Here is a 24731-nt window from a genome sequence, read left to right on the forward strand (position 1 = left end):
CACAACTTAAAATGAGAATATATGACATATAAAGTGTTTAAACTTCTAGATGTATCTGAGCAGTTTATTACAATTATTTCTTGATAGCAACGTTATCAACTTTATCCATTTTATTATAAGTCATGCAATGTGTTGTATTTTTCATTAAGTACTGGTTCCTGTGTTAGGTGACTGTTGATGGCTGTGATACTTAACCTTCATGGCTGTGGAGAGAAACTTAAAAAGAATGCAAGCAAGGCAAATAACAAGGACTATGGTATGAAAGGCTTGTAGCTGAAGCTAATTAATCTTGTTACTTTTTTTGGCATCACTTTTACTGCTTGCTCTGAGCACTACCTGTCTATTTTATAAAGTACAATTGTAGGAGCTATCAAAGAACTAATGTAATGCTGCTCCTACTTAATTCTGAAACTAGTTAATTAATGTTAGTTTAAACAATTAGGGAACTTCATTTGCGTGCTGTACCATTTTCTCTTTCCTTCTACTTCTTACTTTGTACAATCTGACGGTTTTCTACACTGGGCTGCTCCTAATTGCCTACAGGCCTGCTTACAAACTACTTTTAGCCATGTTCTCAGATGCCTCTATGGATGCTCCATGTCACTTGCACAAACTTCTCTACCTCATGGAACTGTTTTCCAGCTCCCAAATGACACGGAAATGCCTAGCCAACAGTAAGCAGCAATAGCACAAGATTCAGTGCTGTTTTCCAGGCACAGAAGCAATCCAAAGCAACAAAGCAAGAGCAGAACTTAAACAGTTGCAGGAAGCAACAAATATAACTGTATTTACAAAATTATCAGGTTACAGCATTATAAAAAAAAGAGCAACTATTGATTATGAAAAAAGTGGCAAAAAAATACTTCACTCTTCCTATAAAAGGGATTAGTTCAATTTCCTCATATTGTGATAACCTTTCTCTAAAAAATGACTGAAGTTACACAAATGATGCCTTCAGAGGGTATGTAAAAGTTATTATTCCTACTATTTTCACTGCTAAAAATGAAGAGTATTCAGTAATGCAGTAATTTATACAGATACCTGCACTGGCTTTGGTTGGGATGGAGTTAATTTCTTTCACAGCAGTCCACATGGTGCTATGTTTCAGACTGTGACTAAAACAGCCTTGATAACACACACTTGTTTCAGCTCCTGCTGAGCAAAGCTGACATGCTGTCAAGGCTGCCTCTGTTTCTTACACTGCCCCAGCAGCAAAGGGGCTGTGGGTGGACTAAAGGCTGCAGGGGCATATGGCTGGCACAGCTGGCACTGCTGACCTAGGAAATATTCCCTTCCATATAAGCTCATGCTCGGCAATAAATGAGAGGCTACTTTTTCCAAAGGAGCTGTTGCTCAGGGATTGGCTGGGCACTATTCTGCTGTTGGTGACTGACTGCTTTTGCAACACTTATGAGCTTTTTTCCCCCCTTTCACTTATTTGACAATCTTTATTTTGACCCACAAATTTTCTCACTTTTCGTCCTTCCAATTCTCTCCCTCTTCCTGTTGGGACGGAGTGAATGAGTGACTGGGTAGGGGCTTTCCTCTACCTGCCAGCCAGGGTCAACCCAGCGCAGCAGTACCTATGTCTGCTCAATTCTATTGCCAGTGGCCACGAGATGGCACTTGGACACTGTGTTTGGATTCGGAGAGCTGTCAGCAGTGCCAGGGGAGCCTGCCTTGGGCCTGACACCTGGACAGCAGCTGCCCCAAAGACTTGCCCACTGCCCTCTGAGGCAGCATAACTCCCCTGTATGAGCATTTTGCACTTTCCCAAACTGACTGCTACCAAGACAGTGACATGTTTAACTAAGTCTAGCTTTATTGAGAACTGAAGAAACATAATCTAACTTTGTCAAGATCACAACCATCCATAGTAATGTGATTTAGTTATTTATATTACATCACAAAATTACTTTTTCTTGGTTGGTCTGATAAGGATGTTGTGATTATTAAACACTGTAACCTAAGATCACCTTATTAAGTACCAAGAGCAAGGGAACTACTTTCCCTCACTTTTAGCAGTACCTCAGTCTCTGCAGCATCTGAGGTCTTGATACTGTCCTGGATTTCCATGTAGTACTATAGAAATCTATTGTATGGCCAAAAGAATTAAGATCGCACACATATAAAGCAAGGTTTTACCTTTCTGTGGGTTTACTTAAATAATAGATAGTAATGAAAGAGACATCAGTTAAAAAACAGCAACTTGTAATTATGAAGTTAACAGAAAATGAATTTTTTACTGGTAAGACTACAACCCAGGCAATTACTACCAAACAACTGATGCCCAGCAACATCTCTATCAGAACACCAATACAAATATTTGTACTATTACCCCCTCCACTGTTTTCTTGACCTTATATGCTTGTTTTTTCTCTTCCAGTATCAAAAGAATATCAATATGAGGTTAATAGAGAGCTGAAAGCATATTCAAAAGAATCGAAGAGAAAACTTTTGATTTGTAGAAACATCTCTTTCACAGATTCATTTAACACTTTTTTTTTATAAAAGCATCTAATAATGTTAGTGTAGTCTATGCAACAGTTTACATGCTATGCCATCCTTCCTGACAGCTCTTCTACTTGTCTGAGTGCCCCAGGTTTGAATTCTAAAAGAATCATCCACCTCAAATACCTACCTGAATTGTCATTTCATTTTTACTACATGACTTCAGTCCGGACAAGTGATACTCAGCACAGCTGCACCCTCCCATGTTCATTATTCATCTTAATCATTAAGCCTAACTGCTTGTGAACCAACACTTAAATATATTCCTTAGGAAAATATTTGCTGTTTGTAAACTAGCTATTTAAAGACTACCCAAGCAGTTTGGTTGCTCAATGTAGGAGATGATAAATCTTGCATATATTATTGGTAGAAAAGTAACAATTTTAATTCCGCCCTATTCTGCTTATTATATTTGGAAATAAAAATTTCTAGTTTGGCAGAAATCTGCTGCTAATCAAAAATACTAAAATAAGAATTCAATACAGTATTACAAGGTAGACAGACTACTATGGAGGGCAATGCTTGTAAGAGAAGTTGAAGAGATCTGCATTTGTGTAGGATAAACCTGACATTCATTGTTAGTCTTAGTATCCAGAAAACTTTCCAAAATGAGATTTTAAAAAAAGGCTTTCCTGCCTTACTATTATGACACAATATTCACACAATTATTCTGAACTTTCTATATCTTTAATCAGCAAGATCTCAGTAGTGTTCAGGGTCTGTGTCCTGCCAAAGGATCTCAAGGCAACCAAACCAAGTCACTGATGTGGGTTCAGATTTTGCCACTACAGTTTCAAAGCCCTCAAATATTATTGTTTCAGCAGCTCTGGGTAGAAGTTAAACAAGTTCTCTTTGGTCCGGATTTGTTTAGTTATTTTCAGTTTAGGTGCACAAATTTCTTAGTAAAAATGACAACTTACAGCATCTTGAAAACCAAACAGCACAAGCTGCACTTGACTGATACCATGGCTGTCAAAGTCCAACTCCAGCTTCAATTTTGAAAGTGTGGTTGCGATGATTTTGCGATCAGTGGACCGTACAAACTCTCTGAGGCTGGAAACAAGTGTTGTGATATGTTCCCATTTTAGCTTGGGTTCTTCAGCTCCCTGGCAGAAGAGAGAGGAAAAGAAATAGTATTGATAGTCATCTTTTGAAACATACATCCAGAAGGACTTCAGTCAATAATGTCAGCTGGCAATATGGGTTTTCAGAAACTCTGCTGCTATGGTTAAGGGAAAGGTGCAGTTGCAGGTCAGGGGCTGGTGGCAGCATAACTGCAGCAGCACAGAGCTCTGGGGCTGAGCTCTCTGGTGACTCAGGTAGGTACTCATTGAACAAGTAGTTGACTTCACTTTCCACCAGATGCTGAAGAATGTGTGCACACTGTAGTGTGTATGTGTCTTTGTAGCAATGAATAAAGATATGAATAAAAGTACTGTGCACTGGATACTACAGATTACTCATAACTGCAAACACACACATACTTTGCAGTGCTTCTAATTTCTGGGTGCCTCTCAGAAACAATGTGCAAAGTCCTACGGCAGCATTTATAAGAAGAGATTAGTCAAAGTTATGCAGGAGGCTCACAAAGGGACTGGTTGTTTCTTATGTAATTTCCTAATTTCCCTTAATACAGAACTTCTACTCTTAGCTGTTCTTAAAGCGAGTCTACAAAGATCTCAACTTTCTAGTATAAATATTCATTTGCCTATTTTTAAAAGCTTTTGTGTTTTTGCATGAGCTACCAAAGGAGCGAAAGCTCAAAAGCATTCATCAGAATAATCAGCCTAGAGTAACTAGGAAGCAAAGCTCTGTATTTGCTCTTATAAGTAGTTATGCCAACTAAATGCGAATTTCAAAGCCAGATCTTAAATTAAGCCAGAGTTGTAGTTCAACATGAAGTATTAGATGCTTATTCTGAAGGAATTAAAGTAAATATTTATATAGACTAAGGATATCTAACATTGGTTTCTGTAAAAGAAGGACATATGGTGTTTGGTTCTACTGCAGTTCCCGGTTTTATGCCATGAATGTTATGGGCTGGCCAGACACCAAGAACTCTTGTTTGCCAGTAACACTGAGCTTTTAACTATAGTCAATTAATTCTGATCAGGATGAAACAACGATGATTTTATTGAAAAAGAAACTTTAAAAAAAGCTAAAGTTCTAGAGCAGTCAAAGATACCACTGTCTAAAACATCCACCTGAGACCAAAGATCCTAGCCTGTGATCTTGATCTGCTTTGAAGAATTCAGCTGATGATTTTCTGTGCAGGAGTGGATCTCTCACTGTTCTGCAGTAGCCATTCTTCCTTTTAGGTAAATAATTAAAAAGCTATTAGGGCAGATAGGTAAATGCTCACTGTAGCCCTGGACTAGAAGATCCAAGTCCACCAAGGCACTAGGCACTATGGGGACAGGAGGAGCAGTATGACTTGCTAATTAGAAATAGTGACCCATTTTGTGAGGGGCATTCTCCTCCCCTAGCCCTCAAACCCAATGACTTTGCTGAAACCTTTCTTGTGGAAAGTGTTTGTGAAGAGAAAAACTCTATGAAATCCTAAACCCTGACGAGGCCTAACAAGCAAGCCAGGCTTGTTCTATTAGTAATTTCTTGCATTTCTCAAGGGAGAAAATAGTCTTTGGGAGTCAGAGCTCAGCATCCCTTCGAAGAGCAGCCAGTCACATGAACATGAGCTTTGAACTCTTTGGCTTTAAAATTCTGTGTCTCTGCTTCTCTCTCAGGCTGTTCCACCCCAAGCTGAGAAAGGCATGAAACACTGAGCACACTCTCTGGGATTTGTGATTGAGTTTCAGCCTCTCACAATCACTGATTATTACTTACATACACATGCAAAAACTGTGTCTGTTAGAGCAACACTCTCGCAAAGCACAGATCACATATGTTTTTCTCACTGCCTTATCTTTTAACATTTTCTGTAGTTACCAGGATAACTGTGGGTTACTCTCTCCGCCCTCCCAACAGTTAGAAGCTGTTTTCATTTGCATGGCACCCATTTCCAATTACAATAACTGTAGTACATGCATAATAATCATATTGGTTTGCATCCTTCTAAACACTAGCGTCTTTAGAAGATGAGTTGTCATGCTTTATACAAATGTTTTAGACCAGTAATACTTTGCCTTGAGAATGAAGTGAATCAATTAACTACTAACACACACGCAAACAAGAACACAATATCCGGTCATCCGATTACAGTGTTGCAACACTTAGCAGTGTGGTCATGATCTGGTATTTCTTCAGTGTGGTTCTGAACTGCTACACCATCATAATGAATCATCCCCACAAAAGAGTGCCAAAAGGTCATTCTGCAATTATTTTGTTGTTTGCTGTAGCTCTCACAATTACTACATCTTCCCTCCATAGGTGCTCCTGACTGCACTGAAGAATAGCTGCAATTTGTTTTCTCCCTAGCCCCCTCTTTCCCCTGTTATAGCTGTTGGCTAGAAGGCAATGGTGCATCCATCAGCCCCATTTTTTCTACACAATAGCCTAACATAAGGCCAGAGCAGGCCAAATGACATAAACCTCCCTCTGTCAAACCAGTCAGTCAGAAAATAGAGCTTTAAAAGGGGGTCAAGATAATCCACTCCTGGATATCATCTACCTTATATGACTAGGCCTGACTCAGTTACTCAAATTTGAAAAGCACTGGCAAAATAGAGTATCATGAAAACATGTTTTTCTGTTGTCTTGCCAGTAGTAATACCAGTTATATTCATAGTAATTACAAACAGAAAAGGCATATGTAATGCATCTTGAACAATTTCAAAGCCTGTTTTTAATAGCCCAAATAAAACAGTAACTGTGAAAGCTTACATGGTGTATGCTTTCTAGTTTAATCAAACTTAATTTCTAATTGCTTTACTATGTTTAATTTCAAGAGCTCCAGGTAAGTGCAAAGAAGTCTTAGAATTCCATAAAATTCTTGCTGCCCTCTGAAATTACCTGAGTCAAAGCTTCCATCAGGTTCCTCACTACCTGCTCTTGGTCCTCAGTTAATATTCTGTGGAGGGTGGCTCTCCTTTCACTGTCCTTCTTCAGCATGAAAAACCCAGAATCTTTCTCTTCAGGTGAAGGAGGTGCACTGTGATCCTCAAAATGTTCATCTGGGATGCTGAATGAAAGACACAGTGAAAAGAAACATTACAAAAACCATCCGAATGCACGCATTCGTAATCTAATGTCAGGTAGCTCTTTACCTCAGAAAAAGGGACCGGATTCCCTTCCCTTCTTTTTCTCCACAGGATTTGGCTCTTGTTTTGAAAGAGAATGGATCAATTTTTAATTCTGTATCAGGTGAGACAGAACCATATTCACTGCTGCTACTTGTATCTTCCACCAGAACAGGGACAGGTAAGGATATGCTCCGAAGATACTCTATTTGTATAGGAATATTCAGAAATTAGAATTTAATAATACCGTAAGAGTTTTGAAGTGAAGATTTTTTTTTTTCAGAGGAGACAGAAAAACTCCAGCCTTCCCACACACCAACACAAAATATTAGAGAAAAATTGTCAAAAAAACTCCTAAAGCTTTTTCATCTGGAATAGAGCTATCTTTCAGGTATGTTTTTATTCCTGAAAGATGGAAATGCTGGGCTTCTTCTAAGTTCACTCACAGAACTTCAACACTGAAGTGAGCGTGCATCTCCTATCATGACTTCCAGCAGAAAGAAAATGTTTCTATAGGGCAAGTTGTCCAAGCACCTTCTGAGATATTAATTTTATGGGTGCATATAAATATATATTTATATATATATACTATTTGTACATATATATACTATAACATATATAAGATACATTTCTTCATCAGATTACTTTGTATGAGGTTAATTAATTCATAATCGTTTACTAATAATAATAGACATGCAGTTAAGTCAGAACTTTTAGTTTTAAATCCAGAGCACACATTACCACTGCAAGAAACTACTCATATCTGTTTCACATGTGCACATTTCAAAATGTACTTTGATACCAATTCAGCATGAGGGTAACTATGTGTGTGTTCAGTTCCCTCCCACATTCTCCCAGTTCATTTCCAGGAAGAGATGAGTATCCTGTATTCTGGTCTGACAAGGGGTCTCAAATGCATTCTGGTTTGTCAGTTATAGAATTTAGTCGAATTTTTATTAGACTAGATCTGTGTTGTCATTCTCCACAAACCTTGGCTCGGTGGCTACTATAAAACAGCCATTGGTTTCCACCAAATGTCCTCATAAACGACAGCACACCCCTACAAGCCTGTATCACCCACCTGCCTGGACAATTAAGCCATAGTCTGGTAGGATTAAAAACAGTATTTCAGATATGCACAATGAATTACATGTTCCTAACAGTGAAGGGTCACTTATTTTCACAATTGTGACCACTCCTCTTTCCATCTTTTTAGTGTTGACACATTATAACAAGCTAATGATAACTACATTATCTACACAGTTATGTTTTTGACAGAGAAGTAGGTTAAAACTCACCATTTGTGTTAGCTGAAAGGACTGTGTGAAAAAAGGAAAGAAAAAAAAGAAAGTTAAATGTGCTGAAATTAACTGAGAAAATAAGCACCGTCTAAAGGGTAACTTCCCATTTTTATGGACTATCTCTATTCTCCTGGCTGCAGTCTCCTAAAGTGTAATTTATTGAAATTTAATTTTATTCTGAGGGGGTGGAAACCACATTAAAAGTGATCATCGACTATCATCTCCTTTACCTGATGTTTTTCTTTCTTTAAGTATCATGCTAAAACTATACAGAAGATATTTTCCTAAGTATATATCCATACACAATAGAATATGTTATTACTGCTCTCAAAACTTCTTTGCTACTTTCCATAATTTAGAACACTACAGGAAATGAACATTTCCTGAAATGAAATTTCATGAAATAAAAATAATGCAGTGTATGCACATTTGCTATGGGACAAAGATTAATTTTGCTTATGTAGAAACCTCCACTGAGATTTAATAGTATGTTATAACCATACACAAAATATACTCTCCATAAATATTCTTTCAATGAAAACGTATGCAAATTAAAAAAGAGGGAAAAAATGAAACAAAAATCCAACAACCATAAAAGCTGCACAAAATCACAGACTGTTAAAAATACTAGAAATATTTATATAAATTGACTTCTGTGACAACATGATAACAGAATTCTGCTACAACGGCATTAAGCTGCTGATAGAGAAGGCCACAACTGAGCATTCACATGGGATGGAGATCCGCTGTGTTCATCTTAAAGACTAAATCAGCAGTTCCAGGAAACAGTACCATGGGCAAGAGGAAACTTCCAGATTGAATTTAGCAGTGCTTACCTGAGAGCTTTGAAGGAGACTTTCTTTTCTTGCTTGAAACCTTCAAGAATTCGTCTATCAGTAGCTCATGAGCAAAAGCTCGTTTATCAGGATCTGGTTCAAAGCAACGCAGTATGAAGGCCTTGGCTTCTGCAGACATTGATTCAGGAATTTCTGGGTGTATTTTAAACATCCCCACCTGAGAAAAATAGAGAAACAATGGCCTGAACTGTTCTTCCCCCAAACATTAAAAAACATCAAAAAACTGTTTAGATAGTAGAAGTGGTATATCATTCTTAGGTTTTAATATTAACTTTATACAACTAGTTTATTAATTCAGAGAAAAAAACCCAAACTGTTACAAACTGAATAAACAATTATATTTAAAAACCCCCACAGCTTCAAGTAGAGGCTGTTCACAAAGTAGAAAACTGTTTCTTTTTCTCAGTTTGGTATTGTTTTTTTTCTTAAACACCTAGGCTGCTGAATAGCTGCTATCTCTCTACTAATCTATTCAAAAATACACAGCTGAATCAGATTATTGTTCTTAACATCCTCAGAATCCAAGCACTTCCTTTATCTCCCTTTCTTGCAACCTCTAATTCTCCAAAACAGTCATTAGATTTCCTATGTTTTGAATTACGACTCTGAGCTGTACAAAGAAGATGTCTGACCTTAAACATGGCTGCTTGTGGTTCCCCCAGTTCATAAAATGGGGGTTTCCCTGTGGCCATCTCAATGATTGTGCATCCCAAAGACCAGATGTCTGCAGCCTTCCCATAGCCACGTGGCCCTTTGTCTATGATCTCTGGTGCCATATACTGGAGGGTACCTGTTTAAAACATATTCTTTTTTGTTTACTTAGGCGTAATAATGCTGCAAATAGATAGTTAAAAGACAAGACGAACAAAATGACTGAGGAGTGAGCAATATCAGAAGAGTTAAAAAATCCACTTTTATTATTCAAAATTCAAACATTTCCATGTGCATTTTCTATAAAACTCAAAATACTACTCAAGATATACTTGTGCTAAAAGCATTTGGTATCATCTACTGATCTGGAGATCACTTTTCAGTGACAACTACTACATGTTTCTATGAGCTTAGGATCTGAGACAGCTTTCATTTATTTTTTTTTTTTTTTATATCTTAAGATTAAAATATGGGAAAGCACTCTGAATTGTACCCAGGAGGAAAAGGAAGAGAAACCTGAAATCTTAACCTAAAAGAGTAGGTGAGATGAACATTTTCTTCTGAAGTAAGGGAATCAATCTGACACATCATCCTGCATTCTGTTCCTTTTACAGAAGCAATGGAAGAGCAAAGGATGGAATTAAAGTAACAGTCACTTCTCATTTTACATAACTATTTAATGCAGTGCCACTGGACGATTTAACACCCAAATCAAATTATCAAACAGAAGGAGAAACTAAATGACAGGTTCTGTAGATACATGATTCTGGAGATGAAGTCAGGATGTCGAAGCCAATCATGAAAGGAAAATATCAGCAAGATGAAAAAGCCACACACACAAAAGAGACAGATTCAAACAAAGCACAGGGGAGACACAGCTCTTTTGTTGTAGAGGACTTTGATGTCACAAATGGAACATCCAAAACAGCACTTTCTTTGAACAGTGCGTACAAGTACAGCACACAGCTTAAGATTATATATCTGAAAGTTATTCTTCCAGTAACCTTTTATACTGATTTGAAGTCACTGAAAGTTCAGCATCTGTGGATTCTGACCCTACATACACAGTTCGAGTAAGGATAAGAAAAATCTCCTCTGGGAACATACCAGTGAAGGTTTCAGTACAGGGATTGATTCCTGCAAGTCTCTTTGAAGTTCCAAAGTCCGAAATCTTTAACACTCCACTGTATGTGTTGATAAGCACGTTATCACCCTGAGGAAAAGAACATGCAGAGCAATTATTTTTCTCTGAAGACCCTTCATCTAAGACTTTTTGCGGAACCTGTTTCTACAATGCACTCTTTACTAAGTAAGTGACTTCTTAAGAGAGGAGATGAAAGAGAAATCAATACTGTTCCTGCCTTATGCAATCCATTAACAAAATCTTCATCTCAAAGTGAATTTCCCCTCTTACAAGAAGGAGTTCAGTTAAAGAATACCAAAAGAGGAAAAAAGGCTTTTTAAAAAAAAACAAGCCAAGCACTTTTTCATCTGCAATCTCCTTGGAAAAGAACTTGCTAATTATACCATCCATAATCTTCTCCACTTAGATCAGATTTTATGGAAGTTCAGTCATGTCTTTGAAAACAGAAAAAGAAGTATCTACTTTATCACATATTAGGTTGCTATATGTGAATTTTCCTAAAATAAAAAAAAAAAAACCCAAGATATTTTGTTGGTGCAAATTGAAATCAACAATGGTTCACCTACCTAACCCATGGTTCAGAATAGCAGAGAGCTTTCAAAAAAAAATTAAATTACAGAACAAATAAATGGCTATGCAGTTACATAATACTATCAGGCTTAATTCTCTGCAAATCCTTACCTTTATGTCTCGATGCACTATTTGATTATCGTGGAGGTATTTTAATCCTTCAAGAATCTGCTTGGTGTAGAAGCCAATTGTCTGCTCATTATTTTTTAATGGCCCCCATTTTGATCGTAGAAGAGCAGAAAGACTGCCTGTAATTTTGGAGAGCAAAAAGTGAGAATAAAAATCCAATTAAATTCTGCTTTCTCTCCCAAAGGAAAAGAGTAACAACAAGCATCAATCCCAACCCAAGTGTAGGAGTCTCATCTATAACCAAAGTCCTTTCCAGTCAAATGCTTTCTTGCATCACCACTGGCCTGTGCAATTAAAGAGAGAGTCTCCTGGGCAGTTTGCAAAGAACTGAAGCCCATGGGAAGGACTCCCATTGGACAAGGTCATGGAGGACTGTCTCTCTTGGAAGGGACCCCATCCGTGCTGGAGCAGGGTAAGGAAGTGAGGAGTCCTCCCCTTAAGGAGGAAGGAATGACAATTTAAGTGAATTGACCACTTTCCCCATCCCCCTGCACTACAGGTAGGAGAAGGGAGAGAAAATCCTATGTGAATCTAAGCCCAGAAAGAAAGGAGGGGTAGTGAGAACATGTTCCTAAAATTTGGCTTTATTTCTCATTACCCTACTCTGATTGGGTTGACAGTGAATTAAATGAGTCTCCCCAAGTCAAGTCTATTTTGCCTGTGAAGGTAACTGATGAGTGATCTTTCCCTGTCCTTATCATGACCCATGAGCTTTGTGTTGCATTTTCTCTCCCCTATCCAGCTGAGGAGCAGAGTGACAGAGTAGCTTTGGTGGGCACCTGGGATCCAGCCAAGGTCAGTCCATCACTGGTCTGTAGGTAAAAGGAGCACACCTGCTATAGCAATGATCTGAGATGTATCAGTAGCACACCGTATCTAACTACTCAAGTAGTTTGAACACACAGTTTTCTCTATTGATTTCAGAAAGAGATGCTGTAGAATATTACACCTGTATGAAATATGTCTCATGGCCCTATGATATGTTTTAAAACTTTTAAAATGCTAAAAAAAACAAACAAACCTATCAACCACCAAACCAGTCTTCCCCCAAAACTTACCACCTGGCACCTGTTCCATGAATATTTTGATGAAGCCATTCTCACTAAGAGAACCTAAATACTGGACAATGTTCTTATGTTTGAGATGCTTATGCAAAGCTATTTCTTCATGCAGAGGTTGGGAGTACCTGGAAAGCAAAGAAGCAGTTTATTCTTCATCTCAGTGAAGAAAGCTTACATTGAAAATGAGTATTTGTTAAATGAGTTTAACAACACTAGCTGTGACCAGCACATACTAAAATATTATGTAATCATATGTAAATACAAATAACATATACAAAATAGATATCATATTGTGTATTCATACACACAAAATGTTACAAATGTTACGTACATAGAGCGTGGCAAAAAAAAAATTATTTTCTGAAAAATAAACTCCACTCTAACTGCAAGAGAATAAACAGTTGTGAAAGTGGTTGGATTCATATTGGTGCCAAAGTGAACTAGTAAACTATAAAGCTAGTATATAAATAAAAACACTTCAATAATGAAAATGAATCACCATTTAAATTTTAAAGTAGAAGCCTTTGCTGAAGGCTAGATGGGGTATCAGAGTAAGAAAACAAAAATCATTAATGGAGAGATATTTAGGAGAACAGATCAAAGCAATTTCACCAAATTCAATTTAGTCCAAGTCAAAGTATTTTTTAGAGATATGCTTTCCAAAAACCTTTTTGGCAAGAAAGTTTCTGGAGTCAGGATGTGTCTCCAGTGTTGAACACCACTAGAGCTCAGCAGCTCTAGTGCTGAGCTCTCATGTGCTGAGCTGATGTATAAGATCCACTCTGACACTCTTCCTAACTTAAGTCTGCCCTAACACTTCCCGTGGAGGTGGGTCAGCTGCCAGATTTTGTGTATTTTCTGTGTATTTCTGGCAAAATGTAGACAATATGCTGACAGTCTAGTAACTATATTCTCTAAAGCACTAACATCTGTGGCAACACTTTCAGGGTAGCTGAAATAGATGAAGGACACTGACCTCCTTCTGTCAGTCCAAATGTGAAAAGTAGTTGCAGCATTTGCAATTGAGGTTTTTATGGGAAAAGTACCTGTGGCTTCCACTGCCTTTTAGCACAGGTAGCTATCACCACTCCCTCAAAGAGCATCAAGCTACTAGTGGAGATTGAACTCTTAAAAAAGTGTAGGGAAAAGAAAAAAAAAAGTGATCATCTGAAAATCCCATTGGAGAACAACTGTTGCAGAAAATAATTATTTGGTTAATAAAAAGTATGATTATGCAACTCTGAGTCTGTTTACTAAAAACTAATTTGAGTTATGTCTTACCTCTCCAAATTATTATAAGGATTCTGACAGCATTGTTAGTCACACAGAAATGCAAAATCAAAGATTGTATTCCTGAGTTCTGCTAATGAGATACTAATTCTGAGCAGCAGCAGCAAGACCATTATAATTTGTCTTCCTGCACTTTTAAACAGCACAGCTGAGACTTGAGCAACAAAATAATTTTGCAAATAAAGTAAAGCCATAAGAAAATTTTTCCCTAGGATTAAGTATTTTTTGTTTTAGAACTTAATCACTAGAAGACTTTAAATTGTATGAAGAAAAATTCTTAATCATCATCATAGAAAGGTTGGAGTTAGGCAGAGCCTTTAAAGCTCCAACCCTCCTGACATGAGCAAGGATATCTTCCACTAGACCAAGTTGCCCAAGGCTTTATCCAAGGCTTCCCTTATCTGCCACTGCTGTAACCCTGTCACAGAAGGCCTCCAAATTTGTTAGGTGTGATTTGCCCTTAGTGTTGCCATGTCTGTTGTCACCAATCACCTCATTATTTTTCCATGTGCCTTAGGAGTTTTTAAAAGGATCTATTCCATGATCACAATCAGCCTAGACGTGAAACCTTTATTAAGTTCCCTGGGTCTTTCTTATTACCTTTTTAAAAATGAGGGGTTTATTTCCCTTTTCCAGTCAGTGGGAACCCATGGATGCAACTCTTCAGGCTCCATGGACTTGTGCATATTCAGGTTCCTCAGATGGCCTCAAACCTGATTTTCTACAATGGGTGGTTTTTGATTCTCCCAATCCCTGCCTTTGCCTCCTGTGACTTGGGTGGTATGGCTGGAGCAATTGTTGAAGACTCAGCCTTCTAATGTCCTGGATAACCAGGCCTCCTGTTTCTTCCTGAAGAAGGTCCACATTTTCCCTAGCCTTCCTTTTATCACCATGCACTTACAGAAGGTTTTCATTATGCCATTGACAGCCCTGGCCAGATTTAGTTCTGTTAGGTACTTTAGCTTTCCTAACCTGCTCCCTGGCTGCTCAGACAATATCCAGTTTCTCTGTATTCCTCCCAGGCTACGTGTCCTTGCTTCCACCCTTTGTAGGCTTCTTTTTTGTGTCTGAGTTTTCCAGGAGATGCTTGTTCCTTCAAGCAGCTAACCTGGATTTTCTTCCTGATTTCCTCTTTGTTGGAATGGAGAATGTGTCTCTGTAGTCTAACATTTCCTGATAAGTAAATTATTCAATAGCTTTTATTCAACATATAGTAAAATTGAAGACTCACTGCTTTTTGCATAGAAATATTTTAATTTCCAGCCCTTCCTGACTCAGAACTTAAATATTTTTCACAAATTCAAAAGGTGGTAATTCTTACTTATAAAATAATACAAATTAACTTCAGAGATTGTTTTATTGCTATAGACTTCTTTCAAAGTGTGAAAAGACCAGGTTACAATTAACCAGAAATAAATTAAGAAATTTTTCTTACTTTGCTATTAAAAGAATAATACTTGAAATTCTTTCTGTAAGCCTCTAAACATACAGATGAAAGACTAACAGCTTCCTAAAAATCTCTTTTTGTGGTATGCTTTGCACACTGAACCTGAATCTTTTCTGTTGAAAATTCTTTTAAAATGTGTATTGGAGAAGAAAAATCTGGATTTTTTTCCTTTGAAGTAGTTTCTGCTGTATTTAGGCTATCTTTCTATTAATCCCAGTTGTTACAAGCAAATTTCTTCTAACATACACAAAACTTGCAACTATTTTGAGTCAACAGATTGTTTTATGTAATAAGGGCATACTTTCTGGGAAATCGCAACATATATTGAAGTTCCATTTGGAATAACAATATAGAGGATGGAAGGATTCCTCTCTCCATAATCTGAGTTGTAGTATCTTTAAAAGATTATGAGATTGGAAAAATTATTAGACCATATTTCCATTTGACTTGCCAATCTATAAATGTGTTCCAAAAGATTAAGAAGTGTTAATTTTTAAACATCAAAGGAAAAAAACAAGTCAGAACAGAATAACCAAAGGAAAGCCCACACAACAGACCCATGAAAAAGAAACTGAGCTAAGCTTGACAGTTTAATACAGTCAATTTAACTTGAAAACTCTTTAGATTTCATATCACTTTTATCACAATATTTGTGAAAATCTGTGTATACAAAATAGCATAAGACTATGAAGACTGGAAGACTTCAGATACACAAATACTAAGGACATTAAGTGCCTGGTTCTTACATGTAAACCTTTATACAGGAGAGAGGGTTACACATACCTAGAGACACTCAACATTAAAAAAAATTTACAAAGAGATTATTCCACATGATTTATTTTAATGTTATGAGGCTTCAAAAGAAATGGTGCAAAAACAAGATAGAAAAACGTCTTTATCAACAATTCAGGCCCAAAATTTTAAAGGACAACACAAATAATGAATTTCAATCGGTCTTCTATAAGAACATGCCTGAATATGTCTAAGTAGATAGGGCTCATCATCAGGTGTATGAAGTAATATTCTGCACTTCAGCAGATTTTTTTGTTTGGTTTTGTTTGGTTTAAAAGAAAAAACACTAGTACCAAACTCAGCAAACATGAAAATTCTCAACTGTGATCACAATCTACTCCACAACTTGGAAACATCTAATTACAAAGATAGGGAACACCACTAAATACCACAGACAGGCTAATTTATTGACAGCTTTGGAGAAGAGGCACTCCTTGATCGGCAAATTGATTGAACACATTAATGATGAAATCATGTAATGCCCAAAATTTGGAATTAGCCAGAGTTACTATACCTGCTGTCTCTCTCTGGGATTTCTTTAATAGCAATTCTGACTTGGTTGCTCAGATCTCGTCCTGCATACACAATGCCATACGTTCCTTTTCCCAGAATGACTCGCTCACCATTCTCATCATACTCATAATCATACTGCAGAGCAAACAACAACGACATGAAATGGAACAGAAGGGTAACATTTATTCTGTCTGACCCTGTGATCATAACTAAGGCATCTAAGATGCTAGTAGCTTTCTGCAGAACACAGAGGATGAAAAAAAAAACACTCTAAGATGACGACTGGGATACTGTGCAGACACACCGATGTTTCCCCAGTGGCTCCTGAGGCAGCCTTTTCAGGGAAGGGCGTTAAGCTGAGCTGGGCTGTACCCAGTCAGTGCAGTTCCACCTCGTGTCTCAGAGAGCAGCTCCCGCAGCTCTGCGAGCAGGAGCTGTACAACCAGAGCCGACGACAGAGGGCACTCACTCTGCGCCAGACGGAGAGCCTGGCTCCTGTTCGGGCGCCGGGAGCAAGGCAGGACACGCTTCATTCCTCCCAGGGGCTCTCCTGACCTCCCCACGGCTTCCAAAACCAGCACAGCCTCAGTTCTGACACTGCCAGGTCTGCCAGCAGACTGTGCCAATGGAGGTTAGTCAGCACTGCAGTGCATTGAGCGTGGTTTCGGCTGAGTTTGAATTTCAAAGACTCTAAGGCCAGCCCAAAAACATTTGTTAGAGAGATTACCGATGTGTCCTCTTGTGTAACATAGACATAGAATTTCACAAGCTCACTCCTGTGCTAAACCCAGTAGCTTAGGCCTAGTTAAATTATTTTTTATTTTCTTCCATATAAACACAGCTATCTTTTTAATAAAAGAAAGAATCCACAACTTCTTTTAGTAGTTTGCTTCAACAATGAGTTATTCTCATGGTTGTCATGCCTCTTAATTCAATTTTTTTGTTGTCATTATGAAATTACATTTTTATTCAACAGATTAAAGAGACCATTAGCACATTGCTATTTTTCCTGCAAAAATACTTATCCACTGTAATCAAGTCACCCACCACTTTTCTTTTTGCTAAAATAAACAAACAGGTACCCTAAGGTTCGCAAGAGAGGCTCTTTTTCCCTGCCACAAGTCACCCCAGTGGTTTCCCTTTGTTCAGTCTCCAATTTCAGAGAGAGAATGTTATAAAATGTGTTATAAATGTGTTACAAAATGCCAACATCATAAGTGGGACAGGGGGCTGTCTGTATTCATTACACAGCACTGGCTCTCTCAGTTAGTTATGGATGTCTCTAGAGCTTCAAGACACCAGATTTTCATGTGATAGGACAGGAGCTTATGTATTCTATTCTGCTCCCTGCCACCTCAAGGAAGGCTTAAACACCTTAAGAGCTGCATTGCACCCAATAGCCTGGTACTCCCTAGCTATGTGTGTGTGTTCAAATAAAACTCCAGGTGAGAACACAGCTTAAACAGTAACTTCACTAATTAACTTCACTAATCCCTGGAAATTGAATGAATCATTTACTTAGTGAAGTGCTATACTAGAAGCCCATAATTTTGTATGTTGGGAGAAAAAAAAAAGTATGAATACCTCTAGAGAGTCTCCATCACATTCCCCTTCCTCTGTAGTCTTCCCCATTTCTTCAGTGATACTGTTCACCATGTCAAAAAATCTGTACCAAAAAAAAGGAGAGGGGAAAAAAGCAAACACACACTTGAGACAGTAACTTGAGACAGTATAGGAACAAAGTAAAAAGGGACCAAGAGAGGACTTAAGTACAGTAATTATTATTTTATATGACTACATATTATGTAATAACAATGTGTATATAAGTATAATTTATACAGTAAGTATAAATCCACTGTACAAGTTTGCTTGTCAGAAGAAAAGTTTTGTTTACATGGTGATTTAGCCATCAAAATCTGAAGTTTTTCTACTCTTTTTACATGTGCAAAAAAATCCATGATATCTGAAATTATTAATGGAATTAAGATTTCAAAATCTACAGCTCAGCTGAAATTCTCATCCAATACCACCATTTTTTTATGTCCATTGAAAGCACTGAAGCATCATGAAAAGTGCCAGGAAGTTTTGCTACATTTGGAAGAGCTTTTGTAGTGTAGGAATTCTAGTTTCAAGTTTTTCCTTGAATGGAAATTATGTCTATTTCTTAACCTTTCATTTAAAAAATTACTATTATAAATGATTTCTACCCTTTTGAAAGAAGGCAAGTACAAAAACCATGTCATGCTAAGGTATTACTTACTCATCTCTTAAGAAGGGCTCAGATGTGAAAGGGAATGAACGTGGTAAAAGAACATACATAAATTGGAATGGATGAAAGAACAAGCTAGAGACTGGGCTGTGAGATGGCTCCAGTCATAAATACTCAAAGAGTACTGCAGTGCTTTTAGGCAAATTTGCAGCCATTTTAATACAAAAAGATGTGAAAGTTCCTTTGGGGATGCTTCCAGGATCAATTCAACACCTTAAGCTTATGGAGCAGAAACACAGCTTAGAGAAACTGAGACACCCCTAATTTTGTGCAACAAACCTTTGCCAAACTTCCTGCAGGGACACAGGTACAATCTTTCTTATGCAAATATATGCTAATGTAAGGGAAATCAAGTGTGCTTGCTTTTAATTGTAAATAAAAATGTATTTACAGTTACAGAGAAATCTTGACCAGACTTTGTTGTTACTCCAACTACTTTGTTGTTACTGTTTATGCTGCTGTTACTCCAGTTGTTTCCTCTTCAAAAAGTCCTTCTAAAGTTTAGGATGCATTGTTGAACTAGGGACACGCACTTTTAGTAAGCCGTAATATGATAAGTATTACAAAACTAATCCCAGAAAGGTGTGTGTAAAAAATAATTATATTTATAATTGTATTTGTTTTTAATGGTTGCCAGAGCTTGTTCTCTGACCCTTCATGCATCAGATCTCCAGTGTATTAAGGTACACAGGGTGCTGTGTATTAAGCTTTCACACAAAAGACACGGATCAGAGAATCCTCAGATCAACTTTCACCATAGTTCTGAAACAGTCAGTCCCTGTTGCACATGCAGACACCACCTATCCCATCAGATGCCATGGCTTTTTGAAATCACACCAGTGACCCACCTTCTACAATGAAGTTCTGTGCAGAAATAGATTTGAAAGTCATCCGAGTTGTGCAGCACGTACAAAAAACAGCATCGTTCTTCAAACTTTGAAATGCTGAAAGAATGGCCAAGACGGTTATTGGAAGATGCATTTAGATTTCTACCAGCTTTGTCAAATCATACACATCAACCCATTTACCATGGGAAAGCACCAGATTAAATCTGAGACTCCATAGCTTTTCCTTATTGCTTATTCCTAAAATCACTCCCTTGTATCCTCCAAAGTTCACATTCTGATGTTTGCTATCACTCAGCTTGCCCCACTAGTCTACACATTGCCCAAGAAAGACTAGGAGCAGAGAAATTCATAGGAATATTTCCATTGACCTGTGACATTTTTGTCATAAATACATTTAGGTAAGGCCCTTAATTTTCACTTCTGCAACCAGAATGAAACATCCTTTCAGGATCATATTAGAAAGTTAGACTTTGAAATAATTAGTTGTTCATGCTTTAGACATCAGCCACAGCTCAATCTTGAACACAAAATTTTCTATTCAGTTCCTTGCTGATTGGTACCTTGATAGTAAGTTGGAAAAGTATTCTTAAATTAAATCAGCATCTAAATATGAGGTGAATTACTTTATTACCCTTGCCAGCTCACGTCTTCCTTCAGTTTTGGTTTTATCTGCTATAACTGCAGAGCAAAGATAAAGAGGAGGCATGTATGCCATTTTCATATGGATGCATGAATGTCTCAGTGCAAAAACAGAAGAGGTGCAAACTCTTGTATAGTTGCCAGTTTTACACCCCAAGCAGGCAGCAGTTCGTGCAAAGATATTCATTCACCAGAACTGTTTTATATGCATGTCATTACTCTGCTCCTTATAGAAAATATTAAATGTAATTTGGAATAGCTCTTTCTGTAACTTTGTTACATATTGAGTGCCAGCTGTCAAGCTGATGCAGTATAATTGATTCTCACTATACTGGGAAAGAGTGGAGGGAAATGGGTCTAGGGGTGTTACAAGGGAAAATAATGCAGTATTTGAGAAACCAAGACAAATTAAGTCTCCTTATTAAGCTTATTAATATACTGGAAAAAATCCACAGTCCTAGTGAAATCAATCTATTTTAGATGGATCAAGACAGCCATCATGTTACTACTTAATTTGTAGCGCAATAAAGTAGAATTATGTATTATGTTGTGCCAAAGGAATAATGATTTGATTAACGTAAAAGGGTTTTTTTAAGTATCAGGAAATACTTGGATTTTTGAGCCTTTAATAGGTGTTTAAGATTGTCTGATCCTTACTCTCCTTTATGGTAAATTAAAACCCTGTAAAACCCTGTAAATTTTGATGAACAAATGACTCTTTAGACAAGCTGGAGGGTCTGCCTTTCATAAAGCTACCTAAGAAAAGAGTGAGCTTCATTATAAGAATATTTGTCTCAGAGTGTGGTGACTCGTTCATTTTTACATTAGGAAAATTCATAAATGCTAACTAGTGTAGACATTTAGGAAGACAGCCATCATCCTGAGCTTATACACTAAGTTTTAATTCAAGCTTTTCAAGCATAAGTAAACTCTCTAGAATTGGAGTAACTGATATTAGCAGAATTACTCATTTAGGTTCCATGTGCATTGAAACATTTTACTGACTAAATTGTTAAATTGTTCGCTGAAACCTGACATGCTCAGAAACCACTGACAAACACAGCAGTGAATAAAAGGGTAAGAATGTGGAGTGTACACATAGGCCAGGGAAATTCATAAATATTTAAGACCTTTAACTGAGGGTTTACACTGCTTATATGTTGCTTTCCTCCCTGGGGGAAAAAAAAAAAAAAAAAAAAAAAAAAAGCTAAACTAGAAAAAGGAAGATTAAAAATCACCTGAGTTATAAAATGACACAGGATAATTTGCTCAGGAAATGCCTCACTCTGACAGTGCCCAAGCAGACGTAGCACCCACTGACATCTGTGACAGCAAAACTGGGGCTGAATTCACCAAACTCCAAAAACAAACTGGGAAGCAAGGGCAGCATGGCCTTGTGCCCAGCTCATGTACATCCAGTATTCCCCTTAGTCGATAAGAAATACTGCAAATGCTGTAACTACTGATTACTAATACTCCCAGATGAAGCAGCAGATTCAACAGATGAACACTGGCAGGAATCACAGAAAAGGAGCTGTGTGGAACTTCAGTGTGTTTTCTAGAAGGCTAGCAGTACAGGCACCTTTCATAGATGTAATTAAGTAGTATGATGAGATTCAAAGCTCCAAGAACTTGCAATAGAAGACAAATATCCCTGTCTCAAGCTTGTCTAAGTTCTTGAGCTATGAAAGAAACTGGATGCAGACCTCTGAGGCACTCTCCCACAGAAACAACACAAATAGTGAGTATTTCATAATCCAGGACTTCTCCTGAACAGTGAGTAAAAGCCAACTTTTTCAGTCAGCCACTTTATTTTCCATTGGAAAAATAAATTTCCCATCTTCTTGCTCATGTGCTCTCACCTCTGCAGAACGGTAAGAGCTTTGCCTGATAACCTAAGATGTAAAATACCCTGAGGTAACAGCCATGTTCCAAAAGCTCTGACAAATCCTTTAAAGAATAACAGCACTTTTTGGGCTTATTCAAAAAGAAGCACTTGTATTTAAGAGGTCAAGAGGGCATATGGCAAAAGCCAGGGTATTTACATTGGCACACAAACTGCTAATCAATGAGTTTCTTACACTAGAGCCAACTGCTATGTCTTCCTGCATACAGAGTGTGATTTAGCACTGTTATGCTCAGAGAGTTCTACATACTTTCCAAGTTGTTTTGCAGTTCTTGAGAGCTGAACCCTATTACTCATGAAACAAAATACTGATGAAGCTGGCTGTTATGCAGCATGCAGAAAAAGTGACCCTCTGTCACTGCTGTGAAGTATTTACCAAAACCATGAGCCATTTCAAAGCCAGGTGTCTCTTCAGACCCGCTGTCTCCTTATGGAGTACCATAAATATTTATGGAGGTCTTTGTCATAAAAGCCTCCAAGATCATGTACAGAGACCTGCTTTGTACATTAAGGCTGGATTTCTAAAGCTGACTCTTACTAGTCTAGAAGGGCTGAGAATCCTTATAAAGCTGGGAACTGCCCATTCCTAGACCGCTTTAAGTCTAGGATCCTCAAACTAGCCAAAAATAGTCTTGATACAAAAATAGATTAGAAGCAGGCCTAGTTCTGCAGGCTCACCCACTCCAAACAATACTTGCCTTCATAAAATTAGGAAAAAAAAAACCCTGTAAAACACTGAAAAATTAAGTGATCAGAAACTTGCATATATTTAAAAGAAGAAGAAAAAACCTCATTCAGCTTCATGCTTGCATAAGATAAATATTTCCCCCTGCAGCTCCTCATGGAGGGAGCCAGAGAGTTCTCTAAGAATTCACAGTGACTCTTGGCTCACTGTAAAGTCATCTGAGTTGTTTTGGACATCTGTTCAGATGAACAGATTGGAAAATCAATTGAAAAAATAAATGATAATTCACAGTTTAAATAACCAAAGCAGGAGGTTGCACTAGAAACTGTACTGACCACAGCATGGTTCAATAAGGGGAAGGAAAAACCAAAATGACAGTAAATAAAGAAATAAATTCTTTCTTTCCCTCTTTTTTTTTTTTAGAAGCACACAAAAACATACTCTAGCCAAAACCCAAAGCAGACTGAACTAAGCATATTGTTGCAATTTTTGCCTAAAATAAGTTGAATCCCACAGGATTGAGTTTTCATGCCTATTGATAGTTTGGTGTTTTTAAGTTACTTTTTGGAAGGAAAAAGAATCATCCATCTGTGCAAAAACATCCTGCAGACATAGCAACAACTCTGTGTATGGAACAGTTATTATTAGAACAGAGCAATGACTATTTTAAAATATAAGTTTTCTGGACCTTTTTTATTTAATTACACTAAAAGGAAAGTGGAAAGTTGCAGGATGACGAATATAGATAAATCCTAGGGAAAAGAAAAAAGAGACTAAGGTGAAGAATAGATTGCAAGGGGTTACAGCAGTGAAAAAATATCAGTCACTCCAAGGTCCACAACAGCAGCATAATACAAAATTCATTCAATTACTCCTTTTATTTCAAAACAAAAAAGGGAAACAACTTACCTTACCCCCCTAATAGAAGTAGCACAGAAATTCCACTCATGGATACCTTTCTGTAACACACAGTAAAAAATAAATAAACAAACAAAATATTCCTCCTTTATATGAAGGGCCAGTAGGCATATCTTCTAGAATGAAACCATGAGATGGAAGGGGAAGCACTCAAATGACAACAATCTATTTATTTATTATTTGTTAACACCTATTTTTCAAGGCATTTTTTTCACCTGTAACAGAAGTTTGACATAGAAGGAATTTGGGTTATTTCTTCACTGTTTATGCTGCAAACACAATTTACTACTGTTTAGAAAACATTCAAAAGAGCAGATCAGAAGAGATGCCAGTATACCCTTGTCCAGACACTGAACTTGGGATCACATGTGATACTCAGGAAAGAAGGGGGAAAAATATTCCACCTCTGAGAACAATGAGAGCTTGCTCTGCACACTCAATCCCCTAGTGTGGGGGGAAGCCAGGTAGAGAGAGCTACAAGTAGGAAGTCTAATGAAGGAGAGCAAAGCAGGAAATTCTTGAAAAGTAGAAAGAATTGCTCAAATATGAAGGCAAAGTGTCCAAAGAAACAGAAAGGAGACTATTTCACTAGGAATCCAGAAGAGAGCGATAAGAATGCACCAAAACCCCTAAGAGCTGATAGAGTGAAAACATGGCTGGAAGAAAGAAGCCACCCTATGAAAACACAAAAGGTCAGGCCTCATTTATTTTCAGATCTTTTAAATTCACAGCTGTCACATTCAGCAGAACTGAGTTCTCTGTAGACAGTTATTGCTCTATGCTTATGTTCTATTAAAACTTTACTGTAGCAAACAGAAACCTTTTGTATCTTCTAAAGAAAACATTCTCCTTTCAGGAAAAGGCGGAACTACGCCACCTCACAGCCCTGCCAACATTGGGATCCCATCACAATGAGCCACATATTTGAAGAACCTTTCCTTTCTGCAGCTGAATTTCATTTGGCATTTTAGTGATCTGAGCAAGGGCATACTGTCAAACAGAAA

General features: G+C 37.6%; 1 protein-coding gene across 1 annotated transcript in view; it reads right to left on the reverse strand.

Annotated features, from left to right (window-relative positions):
- Positions 1-24731, reverse strand: part of MAP3K5 (mitogen-activated protein kinase kinase kinase 5) — a 101589-nt gene that overhangs the window by 9173 nt on the left and 67685 nt on the right. The window contains exons 13-25 of the mRNA XM_053972530.1: positions 23719-23768; positions 19580-19675; positions 18047-18128; positions 16464-16597; positions 12418-12545; positions 11342-11478; positions 10624-10729; positions 9498-9655; positions 8845-9022; positions 8006-8026; positions 6735-6912; positions 6481-6649; positions 3432-3617 (exon numbers count right to left, since the gene is read on the reverse strand). Of these exons, the coding sequence (XP_053828505.1) occupies positions 3432-3617; positions 6481-6649; positions 6735-6912; positions 8006-8026; positions 8845-9022; positions 9498-9655; positions 10624-10729; positions 11342-11478; positions 12418-12545; positions 16464-16597; positions 18047-18128; positions 19580-19675; positions 23719-23768 (1623 nt within the window). The remainder of the gene's footprint in view (positions 1-3431; positions 3618-6480; positions 6650-6734; positions 6913-8005; positions 8027-8844; positions 9023-9497; positions 9656-10623; positions 10730-11341; positions 11479-12417; positions 12546-16463; positions 16598-18046; positions 18129-19579; positions 19676-23718; positions 23769-24731) is intronic.

This window comes from Vidua macroura, chromosome 3 (assembly GCF_024509145.1).
Source record: "Vidua macroura isolate BioBank_ID:100142 chromosome 3, ASM2450914v1, whole genome shotgun sequence".
NCBI lineage: Eukaryota > Metazoa > Chordata > Aves > Passeriformes > Viduidae > Vidua > Vidua macroura.